This window comes from Lepidochelys kempii, chromosome 7 (genome assembly GCF_965140265.1).
Source record: "Lepidochelys kempii isolate rLepKem1 chromosome 7, rLepKem1.hap2, whole genome shotgun sequence".
In the NCBI taxonomy this organism is placed as follows: Eukaryota; Metazoa; Chordata; order Testudines; family Cheloniidae; genus Lepidochelys; species Lepidochelys kempii.
The window spans coordinates 119,584,566-119,597,717 of NC_133262.1; the positions used below are offsets into that span (position 1 = coordinate 119,584,566).

Consider the following 13,152-nt stretch of genomic DNA (forward strand, 5'->3'; position numbering starts at 1 on the left):
GGGTGGGCACCCACTACGGTGGCCCACGAGACCCTCCTGCCCGGTTCTGGGGGCAGTCAGGGGATGGGGGTGGGGCAGGGGTCCCGGGTGGGGCGGGGCGTCAAGGACTACAGGTGGTCGGATGGGGCAGGAGTCCCAGGGGGTGGGAGTGAGCAACGACCCCCTCGTCGGGTGAGGAGGGAATCCGTTGTTAAAATTTTGGCAGCTCATCACTGGATAAGATAGGTCTTTTGACCTAGCACTGATACGCAGCTTCCTGTGGAGTGGAACACAACAGCACATAGCAACATTACACAACTGTATGGGACTTGCTGTGATAGCCAGGCCTATCAATTTACCCTAAGTATGAGCTCAGCTGTAAAAGTGAGTGTAAGTTCACAAAGTGTCACAAGAACCTATAACAACAAACGTTGAGGGGAACAGGTGCAAAGGCAAGGCAGGCTGAATTAGTGCGAACTAAAAGGCCTACTCTTGTAACCCAAGGATTGTGCTAAGATCATGCTTGGTAAACAGGAAAAGTGTTGAGCCAGGAATCAATGAACCAACATTGGTCTGTTGGAAAGTAGGCCTAATAAGTGGAAAAAATAATGAGGGGATGGGACTAGTCCACCCACCTCTTCCCCTTGGCGTCCTCAGAGATTGGCTACTGGAGCAAGCTTTGCCATCACGGTTGCCACCCCCACCATCCCCTGGGACTGTGGGCCTTCATCATCCTAAGAGCCGTCTTAACCAGACCAGGCCAGAGAGAGAGACCCAGATGATCACCTCCGCCAGCTTCAGCTGAATCCTAAATGCCACCTAAAATATGAGCTTTTGTGCCCCTACCTCCCCAGGTCTCCTTTTCTTTGCCTACCTTATTTCTTCCCTTTCCTCTGTCTTTCCCTCTTCCTTCTCGCTAATAAGAGTCTGGTTTAACCCACCAAGCGTGCATATTTTGCAACACTGCTGTAAGCTTGTGACCAGAAAGAGGCAGCTAAAAGTAATGCCCTACGCAGCCTGATGCTGGTACAAGTTTGTCAGGTCTCAGAGCGGCTGACAAGACCATGTGCTGGGCTTGTGTTTTTCCAGCAGTGAGCTTGCAAGTCAGAGTCAACACCGGAGACAGAAGCTGCTTTTGCTATCTTTGGTGTTCTTTGCTCTCCCACTTTTGCGCGTTTGTCTTGTTTTATCTTCTAGGAAACGGGATCGGACTTTAACAACAACAGCTTCAGCCCATCACAACTATCTTCCTTTTTCCTCGACAGGACAGCTACTACCCTCTTTAATACCATCTAAGAGACTGTCAGACATGTTTTTTTTTTCCTTCCAAAGATTTTCTCCAACTAAAGGGAAGTAGAGCCAGAGACATTGTTAAAATAACAGCCTTATTTAATACTTCACATTTCCAACGCTTTTAAGTGTTTTTCCTTCTTTTCTGTGTCTTCAATAAAAGGTGAAAGGGCTTTTTAATGGTGTGTTTGCCAAGCAGCTTGAGGTCTCTGTATGCCAGTCCCCGAACCTTGTTTAAAACAATTTTATGTTGGACAGGGTCTGGGTCATGTTAACATCTTTGATTCTTTGGGCCCATATATCCCACCTAAATTAATACAACAGACAGGAAATAAGGAATATCTTATTCTATTAGCCACTTTACAAATACATTGGGTTTGTAAAGTGCTTTGGGATACTTAAGGTTGAAAAATGCTGAGTACAAATCCCCTAATGAATTTGTTTAACAATTGCTCAGCGCATTAACAGCCTGCTGGTGACAACTCCAGAACGATGGCTTCATTATGTCTGTTCTTTCCCATCCTTTGTTTTTTTTTAGCTATTCTGCTATGAAACTCTCTGCATTTTAATTGCCTTTCCATAGTTTAGGAAGGAGAATGGGAACCAGGCACTCACCTGCACTAAAGCTCGCTTGACCACTTTGCTAATGTCTTGTCTCCACTCAGGGATGTCAGGATTGTGGTAATCCAGATTGGGGGAAAATGACAAGAGCTGAGACTGGAAATACTCTGTGGATATAGAGAGAATAATAATAATATTTGGACAATACATAGGGCCTCATCCAACGCCCAGAGAAGTCAGTAAAAGACTCCCATTGTCATCAATGGCTTTGGATTAGGACCACAGTTCCTTTAGTCAAAGGATCTTAAAGCCAAAGAGACAGACCAACACACTGCAGGACAGAGATACACAGACAGAAGAACACACTGCACTTATAGAGGACCTTTCATCCCAGTAGCATCCCATGGCACTTTACAGAGGAAAGGGAAAAGGAAAGAAAGGAGAACAGAAAGCGCTAAGAGAGGGGGGTCCATGCTCCCTTCATCGTGCTTTGGGTTTGCAGTTTGAACATCTAACCCTATGGCTTGCCACTTGCAAAGCTGCCGCCCAGTAAATAAAGCAGGGTCAGGATGAAATTTGGAGCCAGTGCCTCAAAATGGGTTTGTTCGCTTGCACTTGTCATGCAATGTGCTCTGCAGAGCAAACACTGACTGTCAGAAACGCTCTTTTCCAAACGCAGGCATGAGCTGTTTGGTCTCCTGGAAGGTTGCCAGGAATGGTTAATACCCCAGTAAATCAGATACCAATAGTGCTAATGACACACAAATCCAGGGAAGGCTATTCACAAGACGCTGCCAAATTACCTCCCAATTAATTGATAGCTAAAGTGGGGGCATCCCAGGCTGGTTTCAGGGACAATTTTTTTTAAAGTACCCAAGCCCAGACCGGTCCTCTGGCCTGCATTGTAATCTCCCCACTGTTGGCACAATCGCCTGCCTCTGGACCTGCCTCCCTGTATCTCTCTGACTCATCCTCTCTTTTTAAGTCTCGTCTAAGGTGTATTGCTCCTTCCTTTCCCACAACCCCCTAATGCCTCCCTCAGTGTGCTATCACGTGGCTCTGTAATTCTGATGCAGCACCACAAAGTCTAACAGGTTGTACTCTGATGCCATCATTTTGGCTTTCCACCATCAACAGCAGAGCTCCCTCAGTTGCAGATGTAATGACTCCCTGGATGTGTTTGGACTTGGGGCCTTCTCCATCACAGCCTAGATGTCTACCACTTGAGCTAAAGGGATAACTCCACTGGGTGGTAGCAGCAGTAGGTTGTTATCCTCTAGAGGACCAGCCACTGCCAGAGGACACAACGCAAACTCTTCCAGTATGTTAGGGAGTCAGGTTTCCACCATACCTAGAGCTTGTGCCCCTGAGGCCAGCGTCGGAGGAACCGTTAGCCATGCTGCAAGGCATTCCTCAGTGTGAATTTTTAGGGGGCTATTTTGTTTTCTTTTGAGGTTTTGGTTTCCAGGTTGGCTTGTTGACTCTGGGCATTTCAGATCAGCGTTCTTATGGAGGGTGGGATGGTTTTGAGCCATTATGATGTCTGGAGGTTTCAATAATTAGCATACAGAACCCAGGTGAAGCGGCCAACATTAAACATAAACTCTTTCTGGAGCAGGAATTTCTGGTGTATTTTGTGATTCATGTGTGTACTGTGAGAGCATCACGGAGTCCTGAGCTCTGGTCAGCAACTCTAGGCACTGCCGCAATACAAGTAAAAGAATGCCAATAATAATTTCCTAGGGTGGCCTCAGGGCTTGGACATGGACTGGGACTTGGAAGACATGCATTCTATTCCTTGCTCTGCCACTGGACTGCTGGGTGACCTTGGGCAAGTCACATCCCTGTTCTGTGTCATCCCTCAGTTTCCCCCTTGGTAAAATGGGAACAATTATGTTGACCTCCTCTGTAAAATGCTTTGAGATGTACAGATGCAAAGCCTATAAAAGAGCTAGGTATTATAATAGGCAGGTAAAATTAACTTGACAATAGCATCAATGAGGAATGCCACAAATGTTGCCATAAAAACCACAGGTCTTGTCGTGCTTTTAATGGCAAGGGCTGTCCTTTCTTTTTAGGTGCCATAGCATTATTAAATAAAACACACGTGATAGAAAAACAAAAGGCAAACAAAGGCCAGGCCTGCACTACAAACCTCGGTATGACTACATTGCTCAAGGGCGTGAAAAATCTACACCCCTGAGAGATGCAGTTATACCGACCTAAGCCCTGGTGTAGACACCACTCTGCTGACGGGAGGGCTTCTCCTGCTGACATAGCAGCATCTTCACTAGCATGCTATTGTGGTGCAGCTGGGCTGCTGCAGCTTTTTAAGTGTAGACCTACCCAAAATGAAACCGACTTTTGTATGGTGAACTCAACCCAGCCTCCAAGTCTTCTGTGCTTAACCCTGCACCAACGTGCATAGTGTAGCGTTTCCAACCATCCATCCGAAACCAGACAGCAGGTTCATATATGACATCTTCCACCGTGGCTCACAGACAAGGGATCAAACTGGTGATCGCCAGCACTAAACGTATGGGCTACTACACTTGACTTTAGGAGCTCCACTTTGCTAGATACTGCTCTACAAGACTCATATTTTGTGTATTGGGCACAGAGGAGCACCTCTAACATATTCTCCCCAGTGGGTTGCAGATACTCAGCATGTGTTCAAGCTCTGTTGGATTCGTTTCCTGAAGAAACTTATTTCCCAGTTCCAAAGACAACGATTTCCCAGAAATTTACAATGCCTCTGACCACACTTGAAATGAGGCTGATTAAATACAGATTTACTTACATAGGCTAATAGTAACTGTGTGCTATTAAATCATGTTAGCAGATTATTAAAATCCACTGCATTTCCCCAGCTACACAGTTGATAAATACATATTTATCTGCTTGTTAAATCTCAGCAGCTAGCTTTCTAGTATCCACATGAGCATTTATTCAACAGGTACTCGCTGGAACGAGACAAACCTTCAGTGCAACCTCCATCATCTGACGCGCACATATAGCAAAACCTTGCTGTTCGAGCAGGGCCATGTTCCTCACATTAGCTGGTGAGAACTGGATAATGGAAGCAGAGGGCGGCACAGGGAGAGAAGTCTATGATGTTCTGGGGGTATCGCCTCCATATGCCTGACCAGGACTCTGGAATGGCCCCGCTGTGAATCCAGTCCAGGATTTGTATTGTGCCCAGTCCAAGCAGGAACTGCCGAGGTCCAGTAAGTGCTGTGTGGATTCCCACGCAGTGCAGATATGAGCTATAAAGCTCAGAGTTATGTATCTTACTGTGAAGTCCTAGGCCCAGATCCTCATAAGAACATAAGAACAGCCATACTGGGTCAGACCAAAGGTCCATCAAGCCCAGTATCCTGTCCTCTGACAGTGGCCAATGGCAGGTGCCCCAAAGGGAATGAACAGACAGATTATCATGAAGTGATCCATGCCCTGTCACCCAATCCCAGCTTCTGGCAAACAGAGGCTAGGGACACCATTCCTGCCATTGATGGACCTATCTTCCATGAATCTATCTAGCTCCCTTTTGAACCCCGTTATAGTATTGGCCTTCACAATACCCTCTAGCAAGTAGTTCCAGAGGTTGACAGTGCATTGCCTGAAAAAATACTTTCTTGTGTTTGTTTTAAACCTGCTACCTATTAATTTCATTTGGTGGTCATTTCAAAGGTAGTAAGGTACCTAACTCCCATTGATTTCAAATACCTCCTTGATTACAATGGGAATTAGAGGATCTGGAGCTCAGTGCCTTGTTTTTTTTGAAGTTCCCAGTAACCTGGGAAATAACAGAGGCCAGGGCGGAGTCCCAGACCCAGAGGAAGCAGTATAGCAATTTAACTAAAGAGCTTTGCTAGATGGACTTTGTTACTGTGCTTTAACCAGATCGCTCTCTCTTGGGATCCTCGCTCAATCAAACCTGCTCTCTGGTCTCATTTACAATTGGGGAAGCTGGCCAACGGGCCCCGGAGTCAGAGGATCCTCCAAACAGTTCAAGCCCTGATAATCCAGGACCCTGTCCCTGGGGTAATCAGGCTTATCCTGTACTGAGATTCAATAGGGAAGCCACTGCCCGCTGTCTTCCGCTGGACTCTGGAAGACGCTTGGGTTCTGCCTGCCCCCTGCTTGAGCTTTGCTTGCAACTGGTGGAGCATACCATGCACTGCGATGTCCTTGGTGTCCTGGAGGAGGGCACTCCCAGCAGAGACTTGCACCGTGATGGTGTTCGTCCCCTCGGTGGCGAAGGTATAGGAGACGCTGCTTTCTAGGGTGATGAGGGGCTGCAAAAGCCAAACACAAGCAATGATGACAGAACCGCATTCTAGGACTGGGGTTACAGTCTCTTCTTGGACTCGCAGAAATGACACATGGAACTGCCCTGTGGAGCCATTTTATCCATCCCACCACCAGCTAATACAGCATTGCTCCTCAGGGCTTTCTGCGTTGATACATGCCTCAAGTCACGGCCCTTCCCAAACTTCCCTTATGGAGACTCTCCCGCAGCCAGGTACATCTCTGACTATTGCAAATGGTTCCTGAAATTCAGCCTAAAAGTTTCCTTTTGCTGAGCTGCATCCCCTTCCTCTTAGTTATACCCAAGTAGAGCACAATGAGCAACTCCCCAGTTGGAGTGACAATATCTGCAGAATGCAGTATTCCTCCCTCCCGCCCCACAGCTCTTGGTTAGCCAAGCGATATACAGAGATGGCCTTGAACGAGAGTTTGGAGCCAGGTCGGACCCCCGCATACTTCCCCCAAAATATCCAGACCCAAGCTATGGCAGTCATGCCTAACTCAGGCTAGATGTTTAACTCTGTCTATCTATCTCAGTAGCTCTGTGGCCCTCATCACTGTCGTTCCCGAGGACTTGACATTAATACATGGATCATCACAGCATCCCTGTGAGGGAGCCAGGGTGGTGCAGTGGCTGGAGTGCAGTAGTGGGCCTCAGGAGACTTGCATTCTACTCCCTGCTCCGCTAGTGGGTGACCTCGGGCAGGCTGCTTTGCCTCTGTGCCTCAGTTTCCCCAACTGTAAAATGGGACTAATGACACTGATCTCCTTTGTGAAGTGCTTTACGATCTACTGATGAAAAGTGTGAGGCATTATTATTATCCTAAATAGAGATGAGAGCTGAATCACAGAGAGGTTAAGTGACAGCCAAAGTCACAAGGGGAATCTGTGGCAGAGCCAGGAATCTGAACCCTTTGTCCCACTCCAGTGCCTTGGCCACAAAACCAGCCCCTTCCTCGTAAATAAATCACCCAGACCCTTACCCCTTTCCTTCACATCCCTCACATTTTATTCCCATCAGAGGGTCAGTTTGCCTGCGTGGGATGAGGTTAATCCTTTATTTCACAGCAGTGGATGAGTCATGCCATTTGACTAGTCAAATCTGAGTTTTACTTGGCATGGCTCAGGCTAGCAGTGTTTGCTCTCCTTGGGGAACGCAACCTTCCTTTGCTCAAGACACCTGGGCATCACCAAGCAACGGCAGGCAGATCCCCTTAGCCCAGATGTTCTGGTCATACGGGACTCAGAGATCGAGTGAGTGAACTTGTCTGGTCACTCTAGCCCTATAGTGTTTATGCCTAGTGAGCTATACACTCACTACATGGGAGCAGAAGAACAGGGTGCTTCTAAACCGCGGGGAACATTAGCAATTGTCCGACAGGTTACCAGCCATGATTCCATTCCAAAGTAACAGCAGCGAATGTTGTCTTCAAAACTGCCTTTTTCGTGTGTGTGCCTTCGTGGATGTTGTATTATTAAGGCTGATTTCACCTGCATCATGGTGTTTTAACATTCAGCCAATTCCTTCCATTTAATTCAAGCGTCAAGGCCTGGGAACTAACTCTAAATTAAATCAAGTCGTTTAAGGTTCATTTGCACAAACATATTATTAGATAGCCGGACACATTTATTAAACCGAACCTGTGTTAATCCAAGCAAACTGGCCTTTGGTTATATTGCAAAAGCAACAGACCAGCAATTCACTACAGTGGCTCTGTCTGGTGTTGGGGGGTGGGGGGAAGAATGTGCCTTGTCCAGGGTGTGCTTAATACGGAAGTTGCTCTGCCGTGGGTCTCTTTAAAGAATGGTTTGCGTGTGGGGCAAAGTTTGCCGTGCACTGATGGGATTGCAAAGCTGCATGAGAGGTGTTAGGTGCTGTGACACCTTGGGGCCTAGATTCACCCTTAGATCTTCTCGAAATGGCAGGTGGCCCGAGCAGGGAAGGGATGTGCGAGTTTGCGCGCACAGGGGTGTCTCTGGAACTCCCAGCAGAATCCCTGGGTAGCGCAACCCGTCCTTCCTTGGCTTTCGCCTCCAGCCCCAACAGGGAGCAGCTGGTACACGGACGGATAAATTACCCCCAACTCTAAGACAGCAGGCGTGTATCCCAGGTGCAGCCCGCAGCTGTACTTTGAGCCAATTTGTTCCTAAGAAAAGCAGCCCTTTTGCCTTGAATTAGCTGCAGATCCCTGACCCACAGCTGTGCACATTAAGCAAGGACTGGAGCAGGATCCCACATGCCCCGTGACATGACTTGGTGTAACCCACACACCTCCTGGGTGTGGTGTTCTGTCCCATCCAGTGGCAGCGAGACCACTTAAGAGAGAGATCTAAAATGAATCTGCTTTATAGCCTTAGCTAACAGCCAGTTGGCTTTTGGCTCACGTGGTAGAGGTTCATGCACTAAGCTCCCAAGGTCCCAGGTTCGATCCTGCCTGCCGATGACCGGGGTCTGTTGGCATTACATTAGCATAACCCTGCAGTGGCAGGCACTAATGAGACGGAGGCTGGAAAGCCTGTAGGCAGGAGGTGTTTTACCCAGAGAGTGCAGCAGGAGCTCGAAGCCAGCACGGCCGTGGTGTTGCAGCAGAGCCGAAGGGCTGCGCTGGAGGGCAGAGGGCAGTTCTGGAGCGTGCCAGGATTTGCATATCTGGGAGCCAAATGGGCTCAGCAATGCAAAATGGCTCGTGCTGCCATTGGCTGCCTCCCTCTTGGTAGCATTCACGAGAGGATCCAGATAATGCTGCTCAAGCTTGAATATCCATGGAGCTAGAAGGGATTGGTGCTGCAGAGAGGCGCTAAACCCCATGCTCCTCTCCCTTCTGCCCCCACCCCTCCGAGAGCCCCTTCCCATGCAAAGGTTGCTAAAGAGGGGGGGATACTGCTGCAGAGAGGCAGATTCCCCCTTCTGAAGGAGAGGGGCCCCAAGCTTTGATCCCAGGAAGAAATGGATGGTAATAGGGTCAGCTGCCCCCCCACCATCCAGACCCTCCCGCCAGGAGTCTGTCCTTCTGCATAGGCCTGGTGGCTTCCCCCCTGCTGACTCTGGCCCTGCAGGAGTCTTGCACGCCCTCTGCAGTCTCTCTACAATCTCCTGAGCTTCCCCTCTCCATCACATCCTCCTGGGGCTCTCTGTAGGGCCATCGCCCTGATCTCTGCCAGGTGTGCCTCATTCTGTCATCAGGATTGGCGACCTCCAGCCCCTAATGACCGAGCCACCCTGGTACAAGGACATAGAGAAGAATAAAAAGATGAGTCATCCTTGTAAAACATTCACCATTTCCGTCAGGAAGAGTCAGCAAATGCATGATCCCTGAGTGCGAAAATCCATTGTGCAACCATGATCAGTTCTTTGCATTCTCCCCGGTAACACCCTATTATTACCCCTGTAGCTGTTGTCGCGCAAGACCTAAACAAACACACAGGGGTTGTGCTAAGGCTGCAATTCTCCGAGTCACCCCTCGGCATGCAGAGTGCCCTGCTCATTTACTATCACACGTCAGAATTTGGGAGAGAGAGCGAGCCAGTGCCACATCCCTGTATTCCCGTTGCCATCCGTAAGCCGAGTGCTGTGAAGCAACAGGGCACGATTCTGGGGCGTGGGTATATTTGTACCATATCCTGCTTTCAGGGTGAGGATGTAGGCAACAGCTGGCAATGGATTAAAGTCTACAGGCAATTCTGGATCCCTGGGTTGACACAGGTGAAAATGACACAAAATGACACCTTCTTCAGAAAGCCAACCCCAATTTCCTTAACAGAATCTGATGAGACTAGAGAGATGACTGATCATCTTGCTGTATTGCTAGCATTAACTATTTTTACTCCGTGCATTTCTAAAGTATTCCTTGCCATGGCATCTATATCGGCCTATACTGTCCATGGATTCGAGGTTACACCGAATGGCACAGGATTCCACTGGAAACCAGTCGCTTACAGATCTGAGACTCTGCAAACAAACTGCAGAACTGTTAGAGCTGAGAAGAGATCTTCAGCCACTTAACTCCACTTTCCCATCCTTATCTGATTTTTAAAGGCTCAAATGTTCATACCCCATTCTTAACATGCCCTCCAGTTTTGCAGGCACAAATGACTACAGGTACAATTTTCCACCTGCAATTTATACTGCTTTGATGTCTAAGGTTATGTCTTCCCAGCAAAAATAGGTGTATTTTTACATCAAGATAGCTAACTTGAGCACTTGCCTTGATGTAGCTAGTCAAGATCAATCCCAGTTGGGGAGTATAGCTATCTCAAAGTAAAAACCACACTTTCTTTGCCGTGAAAACATAGGCTTAGTTCCTGACTGCACTTGTGAATCAGGGATGCAGATAGTGAAGTGACCAAAAACACCTTCATATGTACTGGTGGACACAAAATTGCAACAACATTATTTCTCTTTGCAGTTTACACCTGCATAAAAGGAGGGCAGTGTCTGAAACTGTAGCCCACAGGTCTCTCAAACAATGGAACCTGCATTAAAGAGCATCTCCAGTCGGCAGTCTCCTGACTTATTCCTTTAGAAACATCTCCAAAATCTCCTGTAGAATTCATTCCAACTTTTCAAAAAGAGATCCTTTGTAGTAGACAACTGATTTTTGCCAATCCCTTTGCTTAAGAGAGGTTTCGCTTTTATCTTTAATTGTGCTCATGGCTCTGAATAATAGGCATGGTCAGGCAGGAACAGTTCACTGGGAGCCTCGTTTGACTTTCTAGACAGCGATAGTTATTTGAATACCAGCGGCTTTAAAGTACTGTGTTGGAATCCAGCATTATACACGGTATACTGGTGTATAATGGAAACACCGATGGTTACTTGAACACCAGCAGCTGTTAAATGCTGTGTTGAAACCCAGCATTATCCAGTATATAGTGGTATATAATTTTGTTAAGTTGCAAGCAAACTCTGGTAATAACAATGGTCTGCCAAGCACAATAATAAGCAGCGGCAAAAATGTAATGACTCCTGCAACACCCCCACAAGGGGAAAAATAAATCACAATGGGCAAAGTTCAGATACCGAACAAACTTTTTTAGATCCAGGGGAAAAAACCCAGCAAGAGCAGCATGTTTTCATTGCTGCTCAAACAATATTCTGCCCTGCCAAGCCACTGAAGTAAGTACAATATAATAAAAAGGGACCGTACCTTGGTGCTGTTACCAAACCACCAGAAGTAGGTAAGGGTGCCCGATTGACTCGGCCATACCACCACAGTAAGGTTGACTTCCTTATTCCTAATGGCAACGAAGGGTACGTTCAGATGGACATGCTCCACTGGACCTGCAGGAGGTGATCTCATTATTACAGGCATCTCAGTAAGTCCTCCCTGAGCAACGTTCTACAATGACGTAAAGCAAAATGCTCTCCTTTTTGAAGTGAATGGAGTTCCACCAGCATAAATGTGGTGCAATGGAGAAGATTACTTAATGACAGAAGATGGTACCAGATTAACAGCCCTGTAGACTCAAATTCTTTGTTGAGCTTTTATAGGGTTGCATCATAGGAGGCAGGTGTGCAAGCTTCCCCCATGCAGCCTAACCACTGTGTCTCAGACTTGGAGCTGGCATGCACAAGCTGTTAGGGTTTTACAGAGTGGTTTAGACTCTCTACCCATTAAAACCTTAGCCTGTTGGAGCCAGCTGGAATGATGTTTTTTATAACGTGGACATCTGTCTGCTAGGAACCAAACTGAAACCTAGCAACTCATTGCACAGGTCACCAAACAGCTCTCAAATAGCTAAGGATTTCAATCTCCCCAGCTAAGCTGGGTACTGTAGGTGAAAGGGCCCATAACCCATTACCAACCATCCAAGCCATGTTGGATGGACAAATTTCCACCCTTGATTAAACAAACCTACATACCAGGGATGTGCAAAATCAGTCCAGCTAGGGTTTTATATGGTTGTTCATCATCTTTGTATCTGAGCACCAAGACACATCAGAAAAGATCTTCCAGACACTCTTTAAACTGAAAACAGCCCTCTTTCTTCATGATTTGAAACCAAAACCCCAAACGTTTTCAATATTATTAATAATAGTATTCCAGAAGTGGCCAATATCCACAGTTATGGTCCAACGCCACCTTGTGCTAGGCACTGTACAAACAGAACAGAAAGATGGGCCCACCCCAAAGAGCTTACAATCTAAGACAAGACAAGAGGTAACAGGTAGCTACAGACAGATAGACAAAGGAGCACAAGGAAACTATGATACAGTACTGGTCAGCATAATAGCCAGTGGTCAGAGTTTTTTGTGGGTGTCACAGCAAAGGATGGTTTTAAGGAGGGATTTGAAGGAAGAGAATGAGGTAGTTTTGCAGAGATCTATGGGGAGCTTTTCCCAAGTGCAAGGGGCAGAAAGCACAAAGATACTAATTTGAAAAACTAGTGAGTGATTAATATTAATAATATTCGACAAGCCTCTGAACTTGGTATTAACTGCTTCATGAAGCAGAAATACCAAAACGTTCCAAGAACATTTATGCTTGAGGTATTCATGACCTGATCAAAGCCAGGTACTAATAAGAGTCTTCTGAGAGTGTTTGGTCTCATGAGATTTCCAGAGCAAAGAAGTTTGAATAAGTCTGGCCAAGCATCTAAACTTCTTGCTCCTTTTTGATCAAGAGCTACAGCTGGGAACTTTTGGGGGTCAGCTGTCATTGGTAGTATTTTCTTCTCTACTTTTGGTAATTGGGCCATCTTTATCTTTCTATAGTAAGGGTTCTGAGAAGAAGCAAGAGCCGAGAGTTAACCAGATAACCTCCCTTGCTTCTGGAATGGTCGAAAAGGTGACGATGAAGCAGGAAGTCTTGTCACAGCAGCAAACGGCCAGAAATAACTCTAGTGATCCCTCCCAGTGCATGACAATTGAGAATTCAGTTCCTCGCCACAGAAATAAAAAGAACAAGAGGAAAAAAACAGATGAAGAAAACGCTAACGTTATTGGTTGGAACTTCAGCTTTTTCTCCATCTGTCCGTCCCCCCCCCCCCCCCGCCTCTTGCTTTATTTTT

General features: G+C 46.9%; 1 protein-coding gene across 1 annotated transcript in view; it reads right to left on the bottom strand.

Moving 5' to 3' along the window:
- The window catches only part of SORCS3 (sortilin related VPS10 domain containing receptor 3), a 481,141-nt gene that overhangs the window by 18,219 nt on the left and 449,770 nt on the right, over positions 1-13,152 (bottom strand). The window contains exons 20-22 of the mRNA XM_073354429.1: positions 11,289-11,422; positions 6,005-6,128; positions 1,885-1,997 (exon numbers count right to left, since the gene is read on the bottom strand). Of these exons, the coding sequence (XP_073210530.1) occupies positions 1,885-1,997; positions 6,005-6,128; positions 11,289-11,422 (371 nt within the window). The remainder of the gene's footprint in view (positions 1-1,884; positions 1,998-6,004; positions 6,129-11,288; positions 11,423-13,152) is intronic.